The sequence below is a fragment of the Neopelma chrysocephalum genome, unplaced genomic scaffold (assembly GCF_003984885.1).
Source record: "Neopelma chrysocephalum unplaced genomic scaffold, ASM398488v2 Primary Assembly neopelma1_72, whole genome shotgun sequence".
NCBI lineage: Eukaryota > Metazoa > Chordata > Aves > Passeriformes > Pipridae > Neopelma > Neopelma chrysocephalum.
In genome coordinates, this window is record NW_020897732.1 from 10459704 (window position 1) to 10479359 (window position 19656).

General features: G+C 39.1%; 1 protein-coding gene across 3 annotated transcripts in view; it reads left to right on the forward strand.

Moving 5' to 3' along the window:
* XYLB (xylulokinase) overlaps nucleotides 1-19656 on the forward strand; it is an 88694-nt gene that overhangs the window by 58889 nt on the left and 10149 nt on the right. For all 3 annotated transcript variants that reach the window (XM_027686959.1, XM_027686958.1, XM_027686957.1), the window contains exons 16-17: nucleotides 15630-15688; nucleotides 19375-19462. In XM_027686959.1, the coding sequence (XP_027542760.1) occupies nucleotides 15630-15688; nucleotides 19375-19462 (147 nt within the window). The remainder of the gene's footprint in view (nucleotides 1-15629; nucleotides 15689-19374; nucleotides 19463-19656) is intronic.

A 19656-nucleotide genomic window follows, 5' to 3' on the forward strand; every position in this document is an offset into this window, starting at 1 on the left:
TATTCTGGATCTGTGGCTCTGGCAGTCCTAGCTGCATGATGGCAGAGTGATGGTTTCCTGTGTCTGCACTGTTGTTATCCATGCAGTCAAGCAGCTCCTCAGGGAGTGGGATTGGTGGTTGACCTGTTCCTGTGTCTTGCTATCCTGACTATTAAAAAGCTTTTCTTGCAACAAATCTAACTTTGGTGTGTCACAGCTTAATACTGTCAGGCTTCCTTCAGTCTGTCCCAGCTAGGGAGAAGAGAGATTATTCTCTTTCTCCTTGCAGATCCTCTTCTGTGATATTTCCACCAGGCTTATTGTTAGTACTGTGTAGAAGCTCTACCCTTAAGTGTGAAGGAAGATTGCCCAAGGTAATGACAGAAATCATTGATGGTGTAAGGCAGAAATACAGTCCAACAGCCCTGAATCCTGCTTTCCAGCTGTAGTTCTAGTTTAATACCTTTTAACACAGGGAACACAAAAGGAGGTGGAATGTTGTATTGTTAAAGTTCAGACAATCTTAAATGTGGATCATAAAATCCTTAACTTCAAGGCTCTCCTTGTTGCTGTAAGAAGTGAAATGTCCACTGAGATGCCATATTCCTGGCTGATGGCATCATTCCTGCCTTATTCCTGGCTGGTGGCATCATTCCTGCTGTGATTAGTACATCACACCACAGTCACTATGGCTCATAGCCGTGTGCAGGTTGTGACTCTGTGAGCTCAGAGATACCCTGATGCTTTTTAAGGCTTAGGAAAAGAGACCAGAATAGTTAAAGAACAGTCAGTGACCAGTGTGCCTAATGTTATAGTTGAAGTTCTTCAGTAGCTGGATTTTGTTATTAAAAAAGGATTAGATGATATAGCAGGAATGGAGTGCTTTGAGATCAGCAACAGAGCTGTGAACTGGAATCATGAGTATTACTGAGACTGTCATCCAGTGCCTAAAGACAAAAGCATAATTACCACGAGAAGGTCATTTTTCTAAGCAAAGGACAGTTGTAAACTGCCTTTACCAGGAAAAAAATCAGTATTTGTTGAATTGCATCATTGAATTATTCATCAAGATCAGACACTTTCTTGTTCAATTTACTTTGTCATTTTCTTCTAGCTTATTCTCAGCAGTTTGGATGAAAATATAACACAGTAGCACCTGCTTACAAGAGATATTCAATTCACTGAATGTCTTGATTGGAAAGATATTTCCTTTGGTCCAAGCCAAAATCAAATGCTCTTTGTTTTAATGGGATATTCATGTTTTATGGACAAATAACTAGAATTGGTGTTATGATATCTTTCTGTTAACCTGTTCTTATTATTTCAGTGATTTATTTCAGGCCCTTAATTTAGAATAAACAAGATTTACTCTTGGATCAAATCCTGCATCTTTTCTTCTGGTCTGTACAGCCTCTTTTGAAACAAGTGTTTTCCCAGCAGTAAGATTTGATTGTCTAGAAAGGTGTAAACATTCCTTTTTCTGAAATTGCTTCATGTATATAGGTGAAAATAACACTCTCTTAGGAAATTCTAGGCATGGTTAGATTGTTTCAAGACCCTAGTCAGAGTACTGAAATGAGTAAATAATAATTTCTCTGTCACTTCGCAAGCTTTTCTTCTTATACACAAGTATATAGAGAAACTCAGGAACACAACATGATCAGAATCTGCCCCCATATGTTCCTCTCACCATGATCCCTTTTTTTCTCTTTTGTTGCTTTCCCCCGTAATTTACTTCGTTTGCATATTTTAGTGTTTCATACCATGGTGCCTGAGTCAATTTTCTTTTGAATAATTAAACAGGTACGTGCCCTTGGAAAGTCATTGCACCCTTTATTGCCACTTAATGTGTTAACTGTGAGGAATTGGGAAAAGATGTTGTGCATTTTTGTTGACTGCTGTTTTATGCGAGGATTGGATGTGATGCAGCAAATGGGACTCAGAGAATATGCTGGATTTTGGTGAACCACACCTTGGGTACCCAGGGGATGTACCCAGAGGGGAAAACCTTGTCCTTGTGCCATTTGAAAGGAAGATGTGATCAACCTCTTACTGTAAAACAAAAATAATTATGATATTAAAATTAATAATTAAAAAATTAAAATGGATTGATAGAATCAGTGGTTATTCAGTGATGTCCCATATTTAGCTGGGGCTGGGTTTTAGGTAGTGGAAGGTTTTGGTGTCTACTGAGGAAAATGTAAAGCAAAGAATTGGTCCTGAGTCCTCTGTGCTGTGGATTTGGGAGAAGGGGAAGAGAGAGTGAATGGACAGGAGGGGTTTTTCAGCTTTTTAATAAAGGTAGCTGAGACTTCTCTGGAGGGATGACATAGTCATACAGGGATTGGAGCAGATAACACACTCAGAGCTGCTCTGGGGATGGTTGGGTTAACAGGGAAGTTTCTGTAAGCAGTGGAGAGCTCCAGGTTCTCATTAAAATCCTGAGCCAGGTGAGCTTGAGCATAGCTGTGCTACAGATGCAGCTGTAGCAGTGACGTTATAGGGATTTGTTAAACTTGTGCTGGCTTGAATAACTGAGACACTATTTCCATTGTAGGAACAATGAGCCAGGGTAGGCCAATGACAAAATGTTCTTTGCTAAATTGCGTTTTATTTTACTATTGTCTGGTAGTCATGCTTTACTTTACCCTCTTCTTTAGCTAGTGAATACTCTTAATTGTAAACATATTTCAGTGTCTTTGGTCACTCTAAATGACATTAAAATGTCGGTTTGCCTTCATTGCTCATTCAAGCCTTACTCTTTGCAATTAGGATGCTACTAGAAATTTATATTGATTTCTATGTGGGTTTTTTTTTCCTTAGGATAGGACATATCTCTGATTAAATATTACAAAATAAACCAAGGCAGCTTGTGTTCTTTAATGCCAACAAATAGGTTGTTGGAATTGTGTGACTTGTTACTTGGAGTGCAGTGAGAGCCAGAGAGAGATCCCTGTGGCCAAGGCAGCTGCTGGACTTCAGCCCCATGGCAGGGAGGTGAAATCTCCCCTCCAACTGTCAAAGGCAAAGAATTCCTTTAAAATATAAAACTTCTGCTCAGTCAAGCTTGAGGAAAAAGTGCAAGACTGCAGCTTATGCTTTTGATGTGTGAGTTGATTAATAAATGTAGAAATAGAAGGAAAATGTTATGGCAGGGTGGTTTTGGTTTCAGTACAATCGATAGTGATTTATCCAGAGAAAAGGGATTCCACCCATTGATAGTTATTTTCTCGTGGCCTTTGGAAGAGCTTTCTGTAGAATTGCTCAGCTGTGGTTAAAATTTCCCTGTGTCACCATGTCTGATTTAGCCAAATGCTAAAATGAACCCCATTTTTGGGGTTCATCAGTGGGAGAAGACATGGGGAGTATGACAGCAGTTTATAAAAGCAGCCTCTGGAATTACGGAGATTGACATCTCAGGGAAGGCTACAGGCACAAAGCATACCTAAATAATGATCATTGGTTAAAAGGCATCAGTGCCTTGGAGATAAAGAACTGTTATAGATTGTAAAGGAGATTATCAAAATCCCTCAAACCAGACAGTGTTAATGATGCAGATCATGAAATGTGTGGTGACTGAGATTTAAATGTGTGTTTTGATATGGATTGTATGATCACTCATCAAAAGCTTCAGACCTGTTGTTTTTTTAAGAGTGTTTTCTTTACTATCTGAATCAAATATGTCAGCTCTGCAATCTGTGACAGGTTAATTGAAATGCAGTGAGAGTGCAAAATCTGAATCAAGCATGAGGTTGGCAAACTTTGTTCATCCTTTTATTTATGCAGAACTCTAACAGCAACTGCTTAACTTGAGAACTGTTGATGAAATTAGTGTGGTTTTCCATCTTTCCTTAGATAGGAAGGATTTGGGCCATAAAGGAACAATTTAAAAGATGTCTTATTTGGCTGGATTGAGTGAAGGATTATCAGGACATTGAGGAATGTCTTATTGTAGTAGTATCGTAGTTACTTTTCAGTGTCCAGTGATGGACTTCATCAGACTTGAGTGGAATTCTGCAAGTGGCATGCCAAAAATACACCAAGGTGATTTTTGTTGTCTCCCTTTGCCTCAAAAATGGTTATTTAATTATATGTGATTGAATTTGGTGGCATTTAGTGCACATTAAAGGGAGGCATTTGTGATGCTAACTAAAGCAAAGGGTATTTCAAGTTCATTCTTTGCGAGCTGTTCTTGCTGTCCTGCCAAATCCATGTGCACCCCTGGCTGTTAGAAACCTGTGCCCCACCATGCTAGATCTTCTAATTGGGCTCCTGCCTTAAGATCAAGTGATATCTTCAGCAACTGTCAGCAGGAGAAAAACAAACCCACCAAACATGAATTTGTAAAAGTCTTTGAATTACAGTGTGAGGGGCTGCAAATGATCTTTCCGTGTCCTTTGGACCTTTGGTTCCCATTGCAGTGGTCTCTTTGTGTCTTTAACTTTTGTTGTATGGGAACATGATGGCAAAAAAGGGTGGTTCATGTACTAGGATGATCCACCAGGTCCATGTATGCACAACACAGCTACAGGGGACTGTGTCAAGGGCAGACACTAAAAAAAAAACCCTTTTCCATCAGAAAATCTCCCCACTTTTCAGTGGCATGAAGCCATTAGGGTGCTTGGGAGCATGTGTTTGCACTAAGGGGTTGTGTTGTTTGGTACCCAACAGTGTACCCTTCCCAGGTCTAGTATTTCATTCAAAAGCAATTTGCCTGAATAAAATAAAATATGCATGATGGGTGAACACAGATGAGCTCTGTTAATGTATTCTAATTAACTTGCTAAAAATATTTTAAAATCTTAATAAGCTTAAAGAGAATTTCTGATGATCAGATGCAATGTTAATGAGCTTGGTATAAAAACATAAGAAGGTAAAGCAGATAGCTGATTGGCAGTTGCAGTGCTGTCTCTATACCTTACATTTTTCTTGAGCAAAAGAAAGATCTTTGGGTTAAATTTTATCTTTTGTCTTGGTAGCTAATTTCTCATGATCTATTTCTAGAAAGCTTAATGAACAAAACATAAAAAAAAATAAATAATTTACCTGTTTGATTTGGGGAGTAGTGGGAATTTTATTGCTTAATTATGGCTTAGAAAAACATGCTAAGGACATTTATAATAAAGTATCTGTGTTCTTTGTGTGTGGGAGAATGACTCTTTTCCTTTTATATATGCCATAAATCTCAGATTGTAGTCCTTTTTCTCTCCAGGCTATTAGGTTTCTGCAGACTGTATTTCATTCCTTAGCACCTATAGTTGCTTGGCAACAACATCCGATTTACATGAACCCAGCCCCGTGAATGAGTAGTTACCTGGAACCTTTCTGTGCAGAAACCCTGAGAAACGTAGCAGTTCTCCCATTTTCTTTGACAATTATTAGGAAATATTAATTGCTTCACTCTATTCATCTTCCTGCAGCCTTTGTTTTTCAGTTAAAGGGGAACAAACTGTATTCTCTGTTTGGTTCTAGCCTGCCAGAGGTCACAAAATTAATTTATAAATAATCCACTTAGAAAGCAGGAGGTTTATTAATAACAGAAGACTCCAGCAGTTGCTCAGAGACCCAAGTGGTACAACTGGTCCCCAGTGTTGTGTTCTTTAGGTACAGAAAGAATGAGGTTCAGAGGAATGAAGTAACTCACCACAGTCACACAGAGAATGTCAGTGAGCGTGTTTTTTCTCTGCTAGATGGTCTGCTATAATTTTTAGTGAGAAAAAGGAGCAAATGTTTCCTACTCAATGTATTTTCTTCACTTCTTGACATTTGGAACTTACTGAACAAACAAAATAAGCAGATTTTCTGCAACCTCAGCCTAGTGTTTTTTTGAGCAGGTACACCCTCCTATCAATTCATTTTATTCTTGTGAAATGCTTTACAGCCTGTAGATTATTTCTATTGAGAGGAGTAGGAGGTATGAGAAAGAAAAATAAAGAAGAGACGTTCTTCACCAGCACTGAACACAAAACAGTCTTACTGGACCAAGAAATGAAGAGCTACAGGCAGTACTTGTGGACATCAAAATAGTTGTAATAAGTATTTTGAAAAATCTTATAAAGAAAACACCCAAATTGCCTTGTTTCATAAGTTCTTTTCTGTTTTTCATCTGGTTTATCCTTTGCAAAAATAAGATATTTCTTGGGCCTTGACTTTTTTCTGTTGCATTTCCAGAGGCCTTTATTGGTGTTTTTGGTAAGATACAAAGGTTGGTGCTGAGGGGAGCAGGGCAGACCTGAGATGTGGCAGAGATCTGCTTTGCAAATGTAGATCCCAAACTGATTTTTCCCGAAGTTTGTGGCAGTTTGGGTTTTTCTAGAATCAAAATACCAGATAGCATGTTTTTCCCTCATCACTCAAGTGGCATTCAAGGTCAGGTCATTGCACCCTGTGCCTTTTAATTATATCCTGTGGCTTTAGGTAATGCTGAACTTGCAGCTCATTATTATTATATTTTCTCCTGTGGACATGTCTTGCTTCTGATGCTCATACTCTGCAGATTAACTAATGCAGAATCGAATGCATTTGTGATCTAAGTAATGAAGAGGCCTTTGTTCTATTCTTGGTTGTTCTACTGATTTTGTGCGACCTTGGGTGGCTCATTTATCTCCTTGCTTGCTTTTCTCATTTTAACCTTCGATGGATGGTGTCATATGTTGATTTGCCAGTGTAATTTTCTATTTCTCTTAGAAGATTTGCAAGGCTGAATATGGCTATATGAGGACAAAGAGTTTTTAAAAATGAAACGATGGTTTTTGTGTTCCTAAATAGCTCAGTATCAAGCATTATTTACTGATGTGTGATCTGTAAAGCTTCATGTGGTACTTATACACATCAGAGTTGTGATAGGCATGGGAGGGTGTATATTTTGCTGAGATTCAAGCATGAATTTCTCCTGTCAGAATATTTTGAGGACATACTGAGCTGTGCTGCAATTCTAACAACTGAGCAGATTGAAAAAAAATTGTCGTTTTTAGTCAGTGGAAAATGCCTAAAGTAGCAGTGAACTTTTTTTTGAAACTGATTTTTGGGAACATCTTGCATGTCCCTGTCTCTGGGTAAATGTCTCACCTCCACTTTGGGAACTAAGCCACAGGAATTGTAAGTTTGCATTTCCAGGGTTCTCAGAGGCGCTGGAATGAAACTCAGTACAGGGATCCCTGCAGCTGGGACCACAGGACATCTGACCTCCCACCACAGGACTCCACAGAGCGTGAATCTGTTGGAGCAACAGACGTTCAAAGCCAGAACATCCCCCCAGGAGGAAGTTCTCCCAGGCAGTTTTCCAGTGCAAGGTTCTCTGTGATTTATCAGGAGTTTTTATAAACTGGCACTTTCCTGCTAAATATTTGGATAGGCAAAGTGACAACAACATGCAGTGTCAGACACTTCTGGGACAGACATTTTTAATGCTCTTACCAGCTCTGCTCTGTTTTGATGGTGTTTTCACTGGTGAAGACATTGCTGCCAGGCACTTGTAGTGAACCAGCAGCACTAAGCATCAGTGGTTTGTGGTCTTGAAATTATGCCTTTTAATGAGTGGCAGAACTTAATATCCTTAGCTTATCAAAAAGAAATACAAGATGTAATTTAACTGTGGTCTGTAAAGTGTCAACATGTAAGGGGAAACCCAATTTTAATACTAATGTTTTAACTGGAAGGCTGAAACCACAAAGATCAAGTGACTAGAAGATTAAAGAATAAAAAATATAACTTACTGGAAAAGTGCAACAATTTAAAGGTGTTTAATTTAAATTTAAAGGTATTAAACATGAAACCAGCTAGTTGACATGGTAAATTCTCTGTCACTTTAAGTCCTTCAGCTGAGGTTCTGTGTCTTTTTAAGGTTACTGTAGTTCGGTGAATACAGGTCTGGGCTGGATGGTGGGGTCACTGTGTGAGAGTTGTGTGATCTTGTTTAAGCAGGTGGCCCACTCTGAGCTTTTACTTTTTTAGAGCTGTCTGTAGGATGGTTATTAAAAAGCTGGATGTGATGGGCAGATTTCAAATGTCCAGTTTGGATCTTCTCTTAACTTTTTGTATTCAAAACAGTTTTTGAGAATCAGTTAATTTGTCACATTGATTCCAGTATTTGCAGAATGACAGGAATTCTGAAGTGGAAGGTGATGGTAGAGGTGTTGCCAAGAGTCTATGAATAATTGTGGAAGCATGGGATAACAAAGCAGGTTGTGCTTTGTTATGTTAAGATTTTAATTGGAGCCTTGGCTATTTTATGGATGTTTGGACAACTGCTGAATAGTTTTTGTGGTGATTAGTATTTTCCCTCAACACACAGTTCTTACAATATCCAAACTTTGGGTAACAAAAGAGGAAAACTGAGTGGCTAAAAAAATGAAATAAGATCAAAATTGATATAAGCCACTTCCATTGGCACATGAACCCATTTCACTTTACTAATAATTGAAATATATCACTTATTTTTTTCTTTAAGGAATTAATTCAGAACCAAGAGATTACACAAATTAGAGACAACAAGGGTTTATTAAATTACTTCAGTGAGAATGTCTTTGGGAGAGGACTTTAACCCATATACATTTTCAGTGTTGACCAAACATTTTAAGGGTTCATAGAATCATATAAAAGCTTGGGTTGGAAGGGACCTTAAAATCATCTAGTTCCAACCCCCCTGCCATATCTTCCGTTTCTTTCCTTAAAAGCTTTGGAGAAATACTTTTCCAAAATATTCAGCATTTATCTACAAAAATTTTTGATCTGAGTCTGCTTTTTTTTTCCCCCCCCTTCCTGTAAACTCTAGTGCTTGGCTGCAGATTTTTGGCTTTTTTTTTTTTTTTTTTTTTTTAATACATTACCTTTGGAATCTGTCCCAGGCTTCATCATAATATTCTGTCAAATAGAGATCTGTGTCTAAAAAAAAATGAATTAAAAAATCACTGTGAATTGATAAGCAATGGTAGCTCTGCAGTATTTCTACAAAGACTGCAATTATTTAAGAGGTCTTGTTGCAAGTGTGTCAATGTATATGTTATAACAGTGTTATGACTATTGATCTGCTTGTTCTCAAAGAAGTCTTTACCACTCATGTACCAAAGTTTTCCTTGCAGTATAATTCTGCTGAAGTCAATGAAGCTGAATTGTCAGAGGGGTTGTATCTTGAGAAGATTTTGTTTCCTCTCTTTTGGGGTGATCTGCAGTAAGCTAAGCTGCTCTTAAGGGAGAATTTATTTACATGTTTTTCTATGTTTATTTCTTTCTGAAACCTATCAAGAAGGGAAAGGCTTTGACTCTACATTTTAAATTAATCTCTGAAGTGAGGTAGGCCTGAGAGGATTTTCAGTTAGGTGACCTGGTGTCTTTAAGCTTCAGGTTGTGAAAAGTTTTGTCTTTATTGAAACAAGATATCAGGAAAGCCAAATTTGGCATCCTCATGAAGAACAGTTTCTACTATCAGAAGTATCTGGAGAACATAAGGTGACCTATGACTACCAGTGGCACAGGAGTCTTGGCTATGGAGACCATTCCTACTCTGTTTCACTTAGTTATGTGCACATCTACTCCTTTTAGTGGTATTATTCTTGCCTTGCAGCAGTGTGAGCAGGAAGAATCATGCCTGGTCTCCCCAACATCATTGTAGAGACTTTATCTACGTAAGTAGCATAAATGTTGAGAATATTAGGCATATTTGTCATTGCTGCTGAGAAAATCAAGTCTTTTTTCCCCCTCTGTTGAATTACAGCAGGTTTGATAGTAGCTCTAGTGCAGCAGCCTTAGAGGCTGATGATCAATTCTATCAGTAAAAGTTGTTTTTCTTCCCCAGGCACTGCATTTAAAAAATAAGAATAAATTCTATATCTGGAAAATTTGTGACATACATTTGAGCAACCCTCAGTGAAATTAAAGCATGTTACAAAATATGAAAACTTTGCTTACAAGTAAGAAAACAGCCAATCTCTAAAGATCTGGCTTGCTTTTCTCTGTAATAAATTAGCTTATGCTTCAAAGTGAAAGTGAGAAACACTCATAAACAGTAGTTTTTTAATAGCTTTTATGATTTACCTTATTGTTTTTAGAATGGTAAAGGTGGCTGCATTTGTGTGAATATTTAGCTTCAAGCTTGTCATTTATTTACTTGGGCAGTTGTACTGGTCTAAATAAAAAAAAAAAGGAAAAGGAAAAAAGAGTGTTTTCCAGTTTACATTGCTTTTGCCTCAATCAGGTAGATGTTGTCTAGTATGCTGAAGGCTGGTGTGTGGCAGTGTTTTTTTTCTCTGTTATGAAATACTTGCAGATGTGAGAAGTGATGCAGCACAATGAGGTGGAGAACAAGTGCCTTTGGACTCAATCCTAGAACTCATGGGGACATAAAAGGCTCTCAGTCCTTGTACATTTTCATTTTTAAGAGAATATAGACCAGAGAAACCTCTTACCATAGTAGGAGTTAAATTTCAGTATCTTTATATGAATAAAGAAAATTAGCATGAATTTTGGGAGAGTAAATAAGCAAGGAGGATGATTTTGGAACATTTGTTTGACAAATGGGACAAAATAACCACATATTTTCGTTTTGTTTTTTTTTTCTTGAATGAAAAGCCAGCAAATACTTTTTTTTTGAAATTATAGTGTTTGGAGTTAATCAGAGAAATAAAGGAGGGGCTGATACTTTTCTTGTTGCTTGCAAATTGTAAATTGCAGTTATTCGCAATCATGCTTATAACTGGCGTGGGTTCATGTGCATAATCAGCTGCTTTTTGAATGCATGTTCTATTGTTCTGTTTTATTTATGGATTCAGTTGTGATGAGAAAGACATTATGAAGTTGTTAGGATGAAGCCTTGGAAATGTCTTTTAGGAGTTTTGAAAGTCAGCGAGTGCCTGGAGTTTGGGGTACAAACCGGGACTGTGGGTAGTACTGGATATTTACATGAAAAAGCTGAGGAGTTTTCAGCCTCAAAATGGAAGGTCAAATGCTGCCTTTGGACTTTGCAGTCCACGAACCACCAAAATTCTGTACTGACACTGGCACACTGTTACTGTCCAGTTGAAATATAGCCAGATCCAAACGCCCTGAGGTCGGGAATCATCCCATCAATTTTAGCATCTGGGCCTGTTACTGGTCTGCCTTGACCCACTCCTGGTGGAACAGGAGGCTGAATTTCTACTTCCAATCTCCTTGCACAAATGATGTGTCAGCAGACTTTTTGGTGCTAATTATCAGGACTAACTTTCTGATTGGTGCGAGTTTGCTTACATAATTATTTTTCTTAGTATCTACATTTATCATCATAGATCCATAGAATATGCTGAGCTGGAAGGGACCCACCAGGATCATCGAGTCCAACTCCTGGCCCTGCACGGGACCATCCCCAAGAGTCACACCATGTGCCTGAGAGTATCATCCAAATGCGTTTTGAACTCTGTCAGCCTCAGTGCTGTGACCACTGCCCTGGGGAGCCTGTTCAGTGCCCAACCACCATCGTGATGAAGAACCTTTTTCTAATATCCAACCTACACCTCCCCTGAGACAACTTCAGGCCATTCCCTGGGGTCCTGTCCCTGGTCACCACAGAGAAGAGATCAGTGCCTACCCCTCCTCTTTGCCTCCCCAGGAAGCTGTAACTGCAATGAGGTCTCCCCTCAGTGTCCTCCAGCTGAACACACCAAGTGCCTTCAGCTGCTCCTCACATGGCTTCCCCTCAAGGCCCTTCCCCATCTTCATGGTGATTCTTTGGATGCTTTCTAATAGCTTTATATCCTCCCAATGTTGTAGCACCCAAAACTGCACACAGGACTTGAGGTGAGGCCACACCAGCATGGTTATGTGCCAAGGCCATGAGAGAGGATGTTGGACTGCTCAGGAAAGTCTTATCCTGTTCCAGTGTCTCACTTGATGAATCCACTCGAGCAAGGCTTTTTGAGCCTTCAGTTTATAAAATCTTAGGTTTTCCCTCCACTTTTGGTCTTTATCTTCTTAAATAGCTTCCTTTTCTGGGAAGGCATCAGTTTTATGTTTGTAAATATACAGTGATGCAGGACTTCAGTCTTTTTGGGACCACTGACAAAACTGAACACACATAAGAGTAATTTTCCTCTTTTCTCAGTGTCAGATTTTTTTATTTTCCGTATGTACCTTTCAATGAAAGCAATATTTTGGCTGAAAGCAAGAGCCAGGAGATGAACTTTAACAGCACTCAGTTCTTGCTGGATCTCTACAAAGGCAGAATGGGTATTTTTTTGTGTGTATAATAACATACACAGAGTGTGCTGACTTTTCAGCCTTGCGTGGGAAAGTGCTTTATGCTCAGTCTTCCCACTTAAGAGAATTTCTTTACCTGGGTCTTCCTTTCCTCCTATCCAGTGGGAATCATTATTTTAAATAAATTTTGTTAGTTCAGTCACCACATTCCCCAGCAGAGAATAGAAGATATGCATATAGCAGGACAACACTGGGCCATGTGCAGCTGCAAACACTTTCTAGATAGGGTTAAAATTCAGTACCAGCTCTCTAAAAAATAATTAGTTTTTCAATAGGAAGGAAATAAACTGGTTGGTTAGGTACTATGCAGGGAGCTTTTAATTAAAAGATGTTTAAATATGATTCTCTCAACTGTCAAAGAATTGAATTCATGAATTATATTTGCTACAGTTGTTTTTGTTGTTTTTTTTTAATAACACTGTAGAGTTCTCTCTGTGCAGAGCTGTAGGGGATGGATGGTAGCTCCTGACAGATTCAAACACAACTGGCTGAGAACACCGCTGGTGATGGATGAACGATGTCTCTGTTAATGCCCCTGTATACATAAATGATGGGCTTGCTTTATTTATTTATAAGATGTATCCAATTACACATCTTAGAGCAAATGTCCACCGTTCAGTAAAGCACACAATATTGACATTAAAAAGACAATCCCTGAAATAAGTGATCAGTGCATTTTCCTCACTCTCCAGAGAGAGACTGAAATAAGGGATAAACCTAAAATTCAGCAAATTTAAGTAAGAGCTTTTGGGACCTAATCCTTGTCTGTAAGAAGTGACTGAAACTCAACAAGGCTGCTGTTGTCTCTGCTCTGGCCACATGCAGAGCACCAGGTTCATCTAGGATCACTGTTCCGTGTGGCCTGGATGGATCAGTCCCATCTGTACAGCGGGTCAGAGTCTGTTATCAGACAGTGATGGCTCAGGTTCACTGGGCTGTTACCTCCTGGGATGTGTTTCAGCAAAGCAAGCCGTCCTAATTATTTGAAGTGGAGGAGAATGAATGGCTTTGCCCTTCATGTAGCTTCAGCATAGTGATTTTGGGTGTTTTTGCTGTGTATCTGTGTGTGTTTGTACTCATAATTGGATCCAATTTAAAACTTGAGGTGTCCGACCAACATTAGAAACTTCACGGTGTAAATTAGGTTACTTTCTTTTATCAAGTATGTTATCTATATTCTGAAATAATTCTTAGTATTCTGCTACAAAAGAATTAGTCTGGATTAAGGTGAATGTGCAGATAATTAGCATGTTAAACACTTTTAGACTCGAGATCTGGTTTGTCCCCTTGGAAGACATCTAACTCAACTAATAGCAGGGTAAATGCACATTTGTGTGTGGTTTGTATTGAATAGCTAATGCACTGTAAATTCACACTTACTTTTCTGATGGTAGCTTGTCTATATAGAAATAGCTTGAATTACAGCTATGGAATAAATTGATAATGTAGCCAAACCCCCAATGTTCTGACCTAGCATTCCTCGATTCCAAATGCAAACGTGTCACCTGTTACAGGGATGTTGGAAGGCACAAATCAGCCGTACCTGCCTTATCAAATACTGTGCCAGTAAAGCACAGAGCAGTACATACTGACAGAGCTCCGAAATGTTTGGAAAGTTGCGCAGCAGAAGCCCTGAGACAGAGATCTGGAATGCAGATGGAAGTGCGAGAAGCAGCTGAGCTACGAGATGTTTGCTGTTCTCACAGGGGTGGTTGCTGTTTGGCTTTGCCACTTTTATGTTGTCCACTGTTCTCTCCTGATGGTGGGAGCCCAGCAGTGGACTAGGCCCCTTTCCAGAAGCACTGGAGAGCCAATGTGCTTTATTCTTTGTTTTTAGCTGCTGGAAGTGTAGCCAATGTGTTTGTTTCTCATCCTGTCTTGCTGGCTGTCACTGAAATGTGGTGTTTTCATGTTGGATATGGTAGTTCTGCAAGAATTTATATTCACAATGAGGTTTAGCAAGACAGAATTGTGACTACCAGGCAAATCATTTAGAGTTTGGTTTGGTTTCTAGGAACAGAGGCATACTAGTTATTTTTCACTGGTTTCTGTGCTATTATGTTGTTGTGATAATCTTGGCAGGAATCTGTCACTCTGTGTTGGTATAATTGAAACTTGTTTCCCCTGAGGAATCACTCTGCTGTTTGTTTTATTTGTTTACTGACATTGACAGAGATCCTAATGGCTTTTAAAACCCAATTTGTGCATCACTGAATATCTTCCAAAGAGGAAAATAAAATTAAATTTATCAGTAAAATAGGGTCCCCCATGCAATGCTTTGTCTGGGTCTTGGGCTCCACCTGAGCATCCAGAAGTGGGTCTGGAAATGGTGTGGTGAGCTGCATCTTCTGATTATTTCTAATTCTGTCTTCAGGGCTTTTGTCATTAAGATACTTGAAAGGATAAATGACAATAAGTTATTTAGGGCATCAGTGTAAGTTGCCCAGCTTTGCCTTGTGAGAAATAAATTATCTTTAACTTTTATTAAAAAGGAAGTTAAGATAACAGAACAATAACCACAGTGAAATTTCCCTTTTGGGAGGGTATACATGATGGTATCACTTATTATTGTAATAAATCAGGGTAATTAAGTGTTTAGATTTTTTTAAATGTATGATATCAAAGTATTTATGCATTTATTTTGTTTTAAGCCTTTGAATAACTTCAGTGAGTTCATTTGGACTACTCATGTTCATTATGCCTTGCCGAATTGTGATTGTGGATAGATGTGTGGCATGTTGCACGCTGTGCTGCAGAGGAGGATGCACACAAATAAGTGATGAGGCACAGGACAGACATTCAGGAATGTAGAAGAAAGGGTGGGTTTCTTTAAAGACTAAGGAACGCAGAATAATTTTTTTTAACACCCTCAAAGCTCTGTTTTCACACTGGATGAAGATTTAGATATTTTTCTATTTTATTGAAGTGACTTAGACCACCTCTAATTACCTTTTGACACACTTCCTTGTCATTGAAGCGCATAGGGATTGCCCAGGTTTCAGTGAACTCTGGCTGTGAACGTCATGAGGAGATAAGTTTGGAAAATACTGCTGATTTTAAAGGTTATCTGTCAGTTTGTATATACACTGCTATGAGCCAAACGAATCTGACCTCAAACAGAGCTGTAATGTAATAACACTCCGCTTTTCTTACTGTGTAACTCCTCTGCAAATCTCCCTGACTCTGATAGCACCATAATAATAATAGATCTGCAATATTTATGTTGCCTCTTCTAAGAAAGTGCTCTAATGTGCCTTGGACAGGTGGGTAATTAGTGTTATCTCCTCTTTTACAGAGGGTAAATTAGAGGTATAGAGAGAGAACCCTGGCTCCCACCTCTGTGTTCTCTTTGCTTGGTTCGGTAGTACAAATCTTGGCCATATGCACTTTCAGTCTGACTTGTATTTTTTATTGCATTGCAGTGCCTAGAACTAGGATTTTGGCTACTGGTGGCGCATCCCACAATAAAACAATCTTGCAGGTAAGTAGAAAATTAAATTCTTTGAAGTGAACTTGCAGTTACATCATTTTTATTTTGCTCTACTGAATCCAAATCACTGCAGCTGCGTAGGAAGGTGTGGATAAGGGACTGTGAATCTGCTGCAGGTCTTTGGGGCTTTTCAGGTTTAGTATAGAAACCTTTAGCCCAATGCTAATTTTATACTGAACTTAAAGATTTTTTTCATGCTTGACTAGTTTTTTGAATGTGTATCTGAAGCACTGGTGTTTTCCAGGTCTCATCACTTACATCAAATCAATCACCAAAGAAATCAAGAAGAAACTCCATATATAATACCTGAGATTTTTATAGTTTTTGTCATTCAGGTCAAAGTTAGACCGTGGGTTGCTTTAAGATGAAGGGGTATTATGCTGGTGTTGAAGACTCAAAAACCCAACCCCAAAGAAACAACCCCCCCCATACAAACCCTAAATCCCTGCCCTTCTGTTACTTATTAGCATCATGTCATGTACTGGGAGGAGGCTACACTTCTGTACAGTCTGTCCTCTGTCTTCTCACTTTCCTCTCTGCTGCTGTTGCTGCACATCCAGCCTGGATGAGATCTTTGATCCCTCTTCTCAAGAACTGAGTACAATGTGCTCTCTGTTTCTGCCCCCTCTGAGATTTGGCAAAGCCTTTCTCACAAATGGTGAGAGGTCTCTCACCTGGCTTTTGCTAGCACAGAGCCAGACATCTAGACTGGGATTCACCTTGCCCAAATCCAGTCATCTGTGATGTGATGTCTGTTTACGATCTGTCAGCCCCGTAATAGTTGGGGGAGATCCTGTCAGTTACAGTGCAAAGGGAAGGGGATGATGGTTTAACTTAACAAGTGTAAATGTGTCTCTCTGGGTGAGCCAAAGAGCTCTCTGGGGTGAATTGTTTTCTGGAGATGCCAATCCCTTTCCATCGTCTCCAGAGAGTACAGGCCAGCCTTAACTGCACACCATGTTCTTTGACAATTCCAGTCACGGGAAAGGAAAGTTCTTTGCTCTACAAAACCTGAGCTGGAATAAATGGAGGTTGAAGAGCAAAAAGCTGTTTCTCCTAAGGTATCTAAACCAGATGTTTGTATAAACGTTGGTTGTACAGCTGATTGGGGAACAGAAACTTTGGCATGTTTTGCCTGCAGATGTCACTTTGCTTCATCTACTTTGGTTATTTTGCCTAGTAACTTGACACTGGAAAATTAACTGATAGGTTAATTGCTTTAAACATTGGTCCTTACAGGGGTAATTCTGCTAAGAATACATCAGGAAAGAGATTGGATTCATAGATGAGGTTGTTTTTAAAGCCTTTTTTCCATGTTAGGTGCCAGGAGGATCTCCTTGCTGTGGAATGAAGGCAGAGAATTGAATGCTCTTATAACATATAATTTGGCAGCATACAGAGCTGAAAAATCATGGGGATGGGAGAGTGGTGGCTTGGGTGCTTGCTATTCACGTATAACAATTCAGCTGGTTTTAAAACTCATTAGAAGTGTCTTAAAATAATATGATCAATACAGTGTCATTCACTTAATTCAATCACTGTTTAATTGGATCTTTCTTTTTAATTTAATCAAAACCTCAGAAACCATATCAGTTGCATGAAGAATAACAGCTTCCCCCCTTATCATGGTCAATTTTGGATAATTTGTTCCAGGGCTACAAAAGACTATCATTTAATTAATCAACGTTCAGTAACTCCTATATTTTACACTGCAAAAGAGGCAACGTAGGAAAATCTGTAAAAAAAAATTTAGTAGGACAGCTTTCTCCATAGTTCTGGGAAGCTTTTTATAACATATGTGGGGCTTGATTAATGTTTAAACAGTAAAACCCCAAACTGTTTCTTTTAAAATTATTCATGAGAAATACCACAGCTTCAAATGACTTACCGAATATATGAACTTTGAGTAATTTTAATTTTATGATCATGTGGCACAAAAATTAGTTGTTATTTGTAGCATTACAGCACTTATTAGCATTCAGTGTAGAACAGAGCTGCATTGTATGAGGCTCTGCAGAGATGCAAGAAAAGAAAATCTTTATTATCCAAAGTATTGCACAATTCAAGCTTAAGACAAGACATAGCTATTAGAGATGAGATGAAGAAGCAGACGGGGAATGTGTTGAAACAACATCGTAGTATTGGCTGGCAGGACAGGGAGCAGAACCAGTGCTCTGTGACCTTATAATTTCCAGAGGGCTTTTTAGTAGATACCATGATTAATTTTTCATTTTTCCTCTAGCATTGAAGCTCATGTGTTGCTCACTGTTTGCTTGCAGGTGAAGATAGGCAGTACTGACTTGGCTATCTTACCAGAAAAGAACATTTTAAGTGTATAAACTCAGGCTTTCCTTGGATTCTAGTTAGCAATCAGCCACTTTTGTTTAAAATTATGAAAATCGGTGATTTTCAAAGGTTTTGATTTGCAGATTCTCCACAAACCTTCAGAGAAAGAAGAAAAATCCTTTAGAAATTTCATATACAATGTTTTTCTGTAGCTGATGTGGATTGAATCTCTTAGTCATCTTTTATGAAACCCTGGGGCCTGTCAATCAGTAGGGTTGTAAATTCCAGGATCAGGGTTGTCTTGCACTAATCCAAGTAGTTTGGATTCCTGGACATTCTGGCCTTATTTTCTACTCGATTGCATGGCTGTAAGTTGAGTGAGACACTTTTCCCTTTGGCAAAAGTAATAAAGCCAGCATAAGTTATATCAGAATTGTTGCCTGTGTTTTGTGCTGCTCAGCCTGAGAGGCACCTGCAGTCCTAGAAGTGATGAGACCAAAATGGAAAGCATTTGTTGACAATGTTTTCGGAACAGAGTTATTGAACCTTTCATGTCCCCCTCCAAATATGTCTTAATTTTTCCCCTTCTGTATTGTTTTCCTAAACCTACACTGTAGGAAAGAGCACATGTTCTCAGTGGATGTGAGATGCCTGGTGTTGATTTCAATGCAGAGTGATGTGTGGTCGAATAACTTTATTATCTGTTGGATACCATAACAAATTCTTTGCCTGTAAAATTTTATTTGTATTGCTCAAGCCAAGTTAAGAAGTGTCTTAATATATCTTCATAGCTAAGGTTGCCTTAAACACAGGAAAACTCCTGGTAAATGTAGAGACTGCGTAACCAGCTCCTGTATCATTCTTCCTGCTAATCCCAATATGATGGGAATGATGGAGATGAAGAAGACAAGCTTAGTAGGCCTTCATATTGCTGGAGCTTTATTTGTGTCTAAGTTTAGAACTGAGGAGCCATGACTGGTTCTTCTCTCCTTCCTGCTGACTTGAATCAACCATGAATGCAATGGAAAAAACCAATCTCCAGTTGTGGGTTCCTGAGCAGGTCTCCTTGCCCTGATGGAAACCTTTGGCATGGACTGATTGTGCAGGCTTTTGAGGGAGATGGTGCATGCACCCAGGCCCCTCTGCTCTTGTAATCAAGAGATCTGGAGAGAAATGAGACTTTCTGTCCTGGCTGCAGTTACCTCTCCAGCTCAGAATCGCCAATACCCTGTTGTGTGACAAGTTCAGGGCTCGTTGTTGCCTGCAGTGTTTCTTTCCATGGGTTCCTGCATGCTTGGCTGGGAGGGGATGAAAGTTGCTTGTTTTCCTAAGCAGCGACAGAGGTTTGCTTATCCCTTGTCTTCTATGGTCAATGCTTTGATATTTCTCAGGTGCTGTCGGATGTGTTCAACGCGCCGGTGTACACCATTGATACTGCCAACTCTGCTTGCTTGGGAAGTGCTTACAGAGCAATTCATGGTAAGGCTGCAAGAGGATACTTGTGAGCAGTCAGGGAATTTAATTTCAGTTGGTTAATGCTTGGGATTAACGTTGCTGAAAATGAGGGGAGAGTAAATCTGTGTGCTTCTGACTGGGAGGTCACTCAGGTCAAAGAGGGGTTTTTGCCCTTAATACATTTGGATTAGGCTCAAGAATAATGTTTACATTATAAT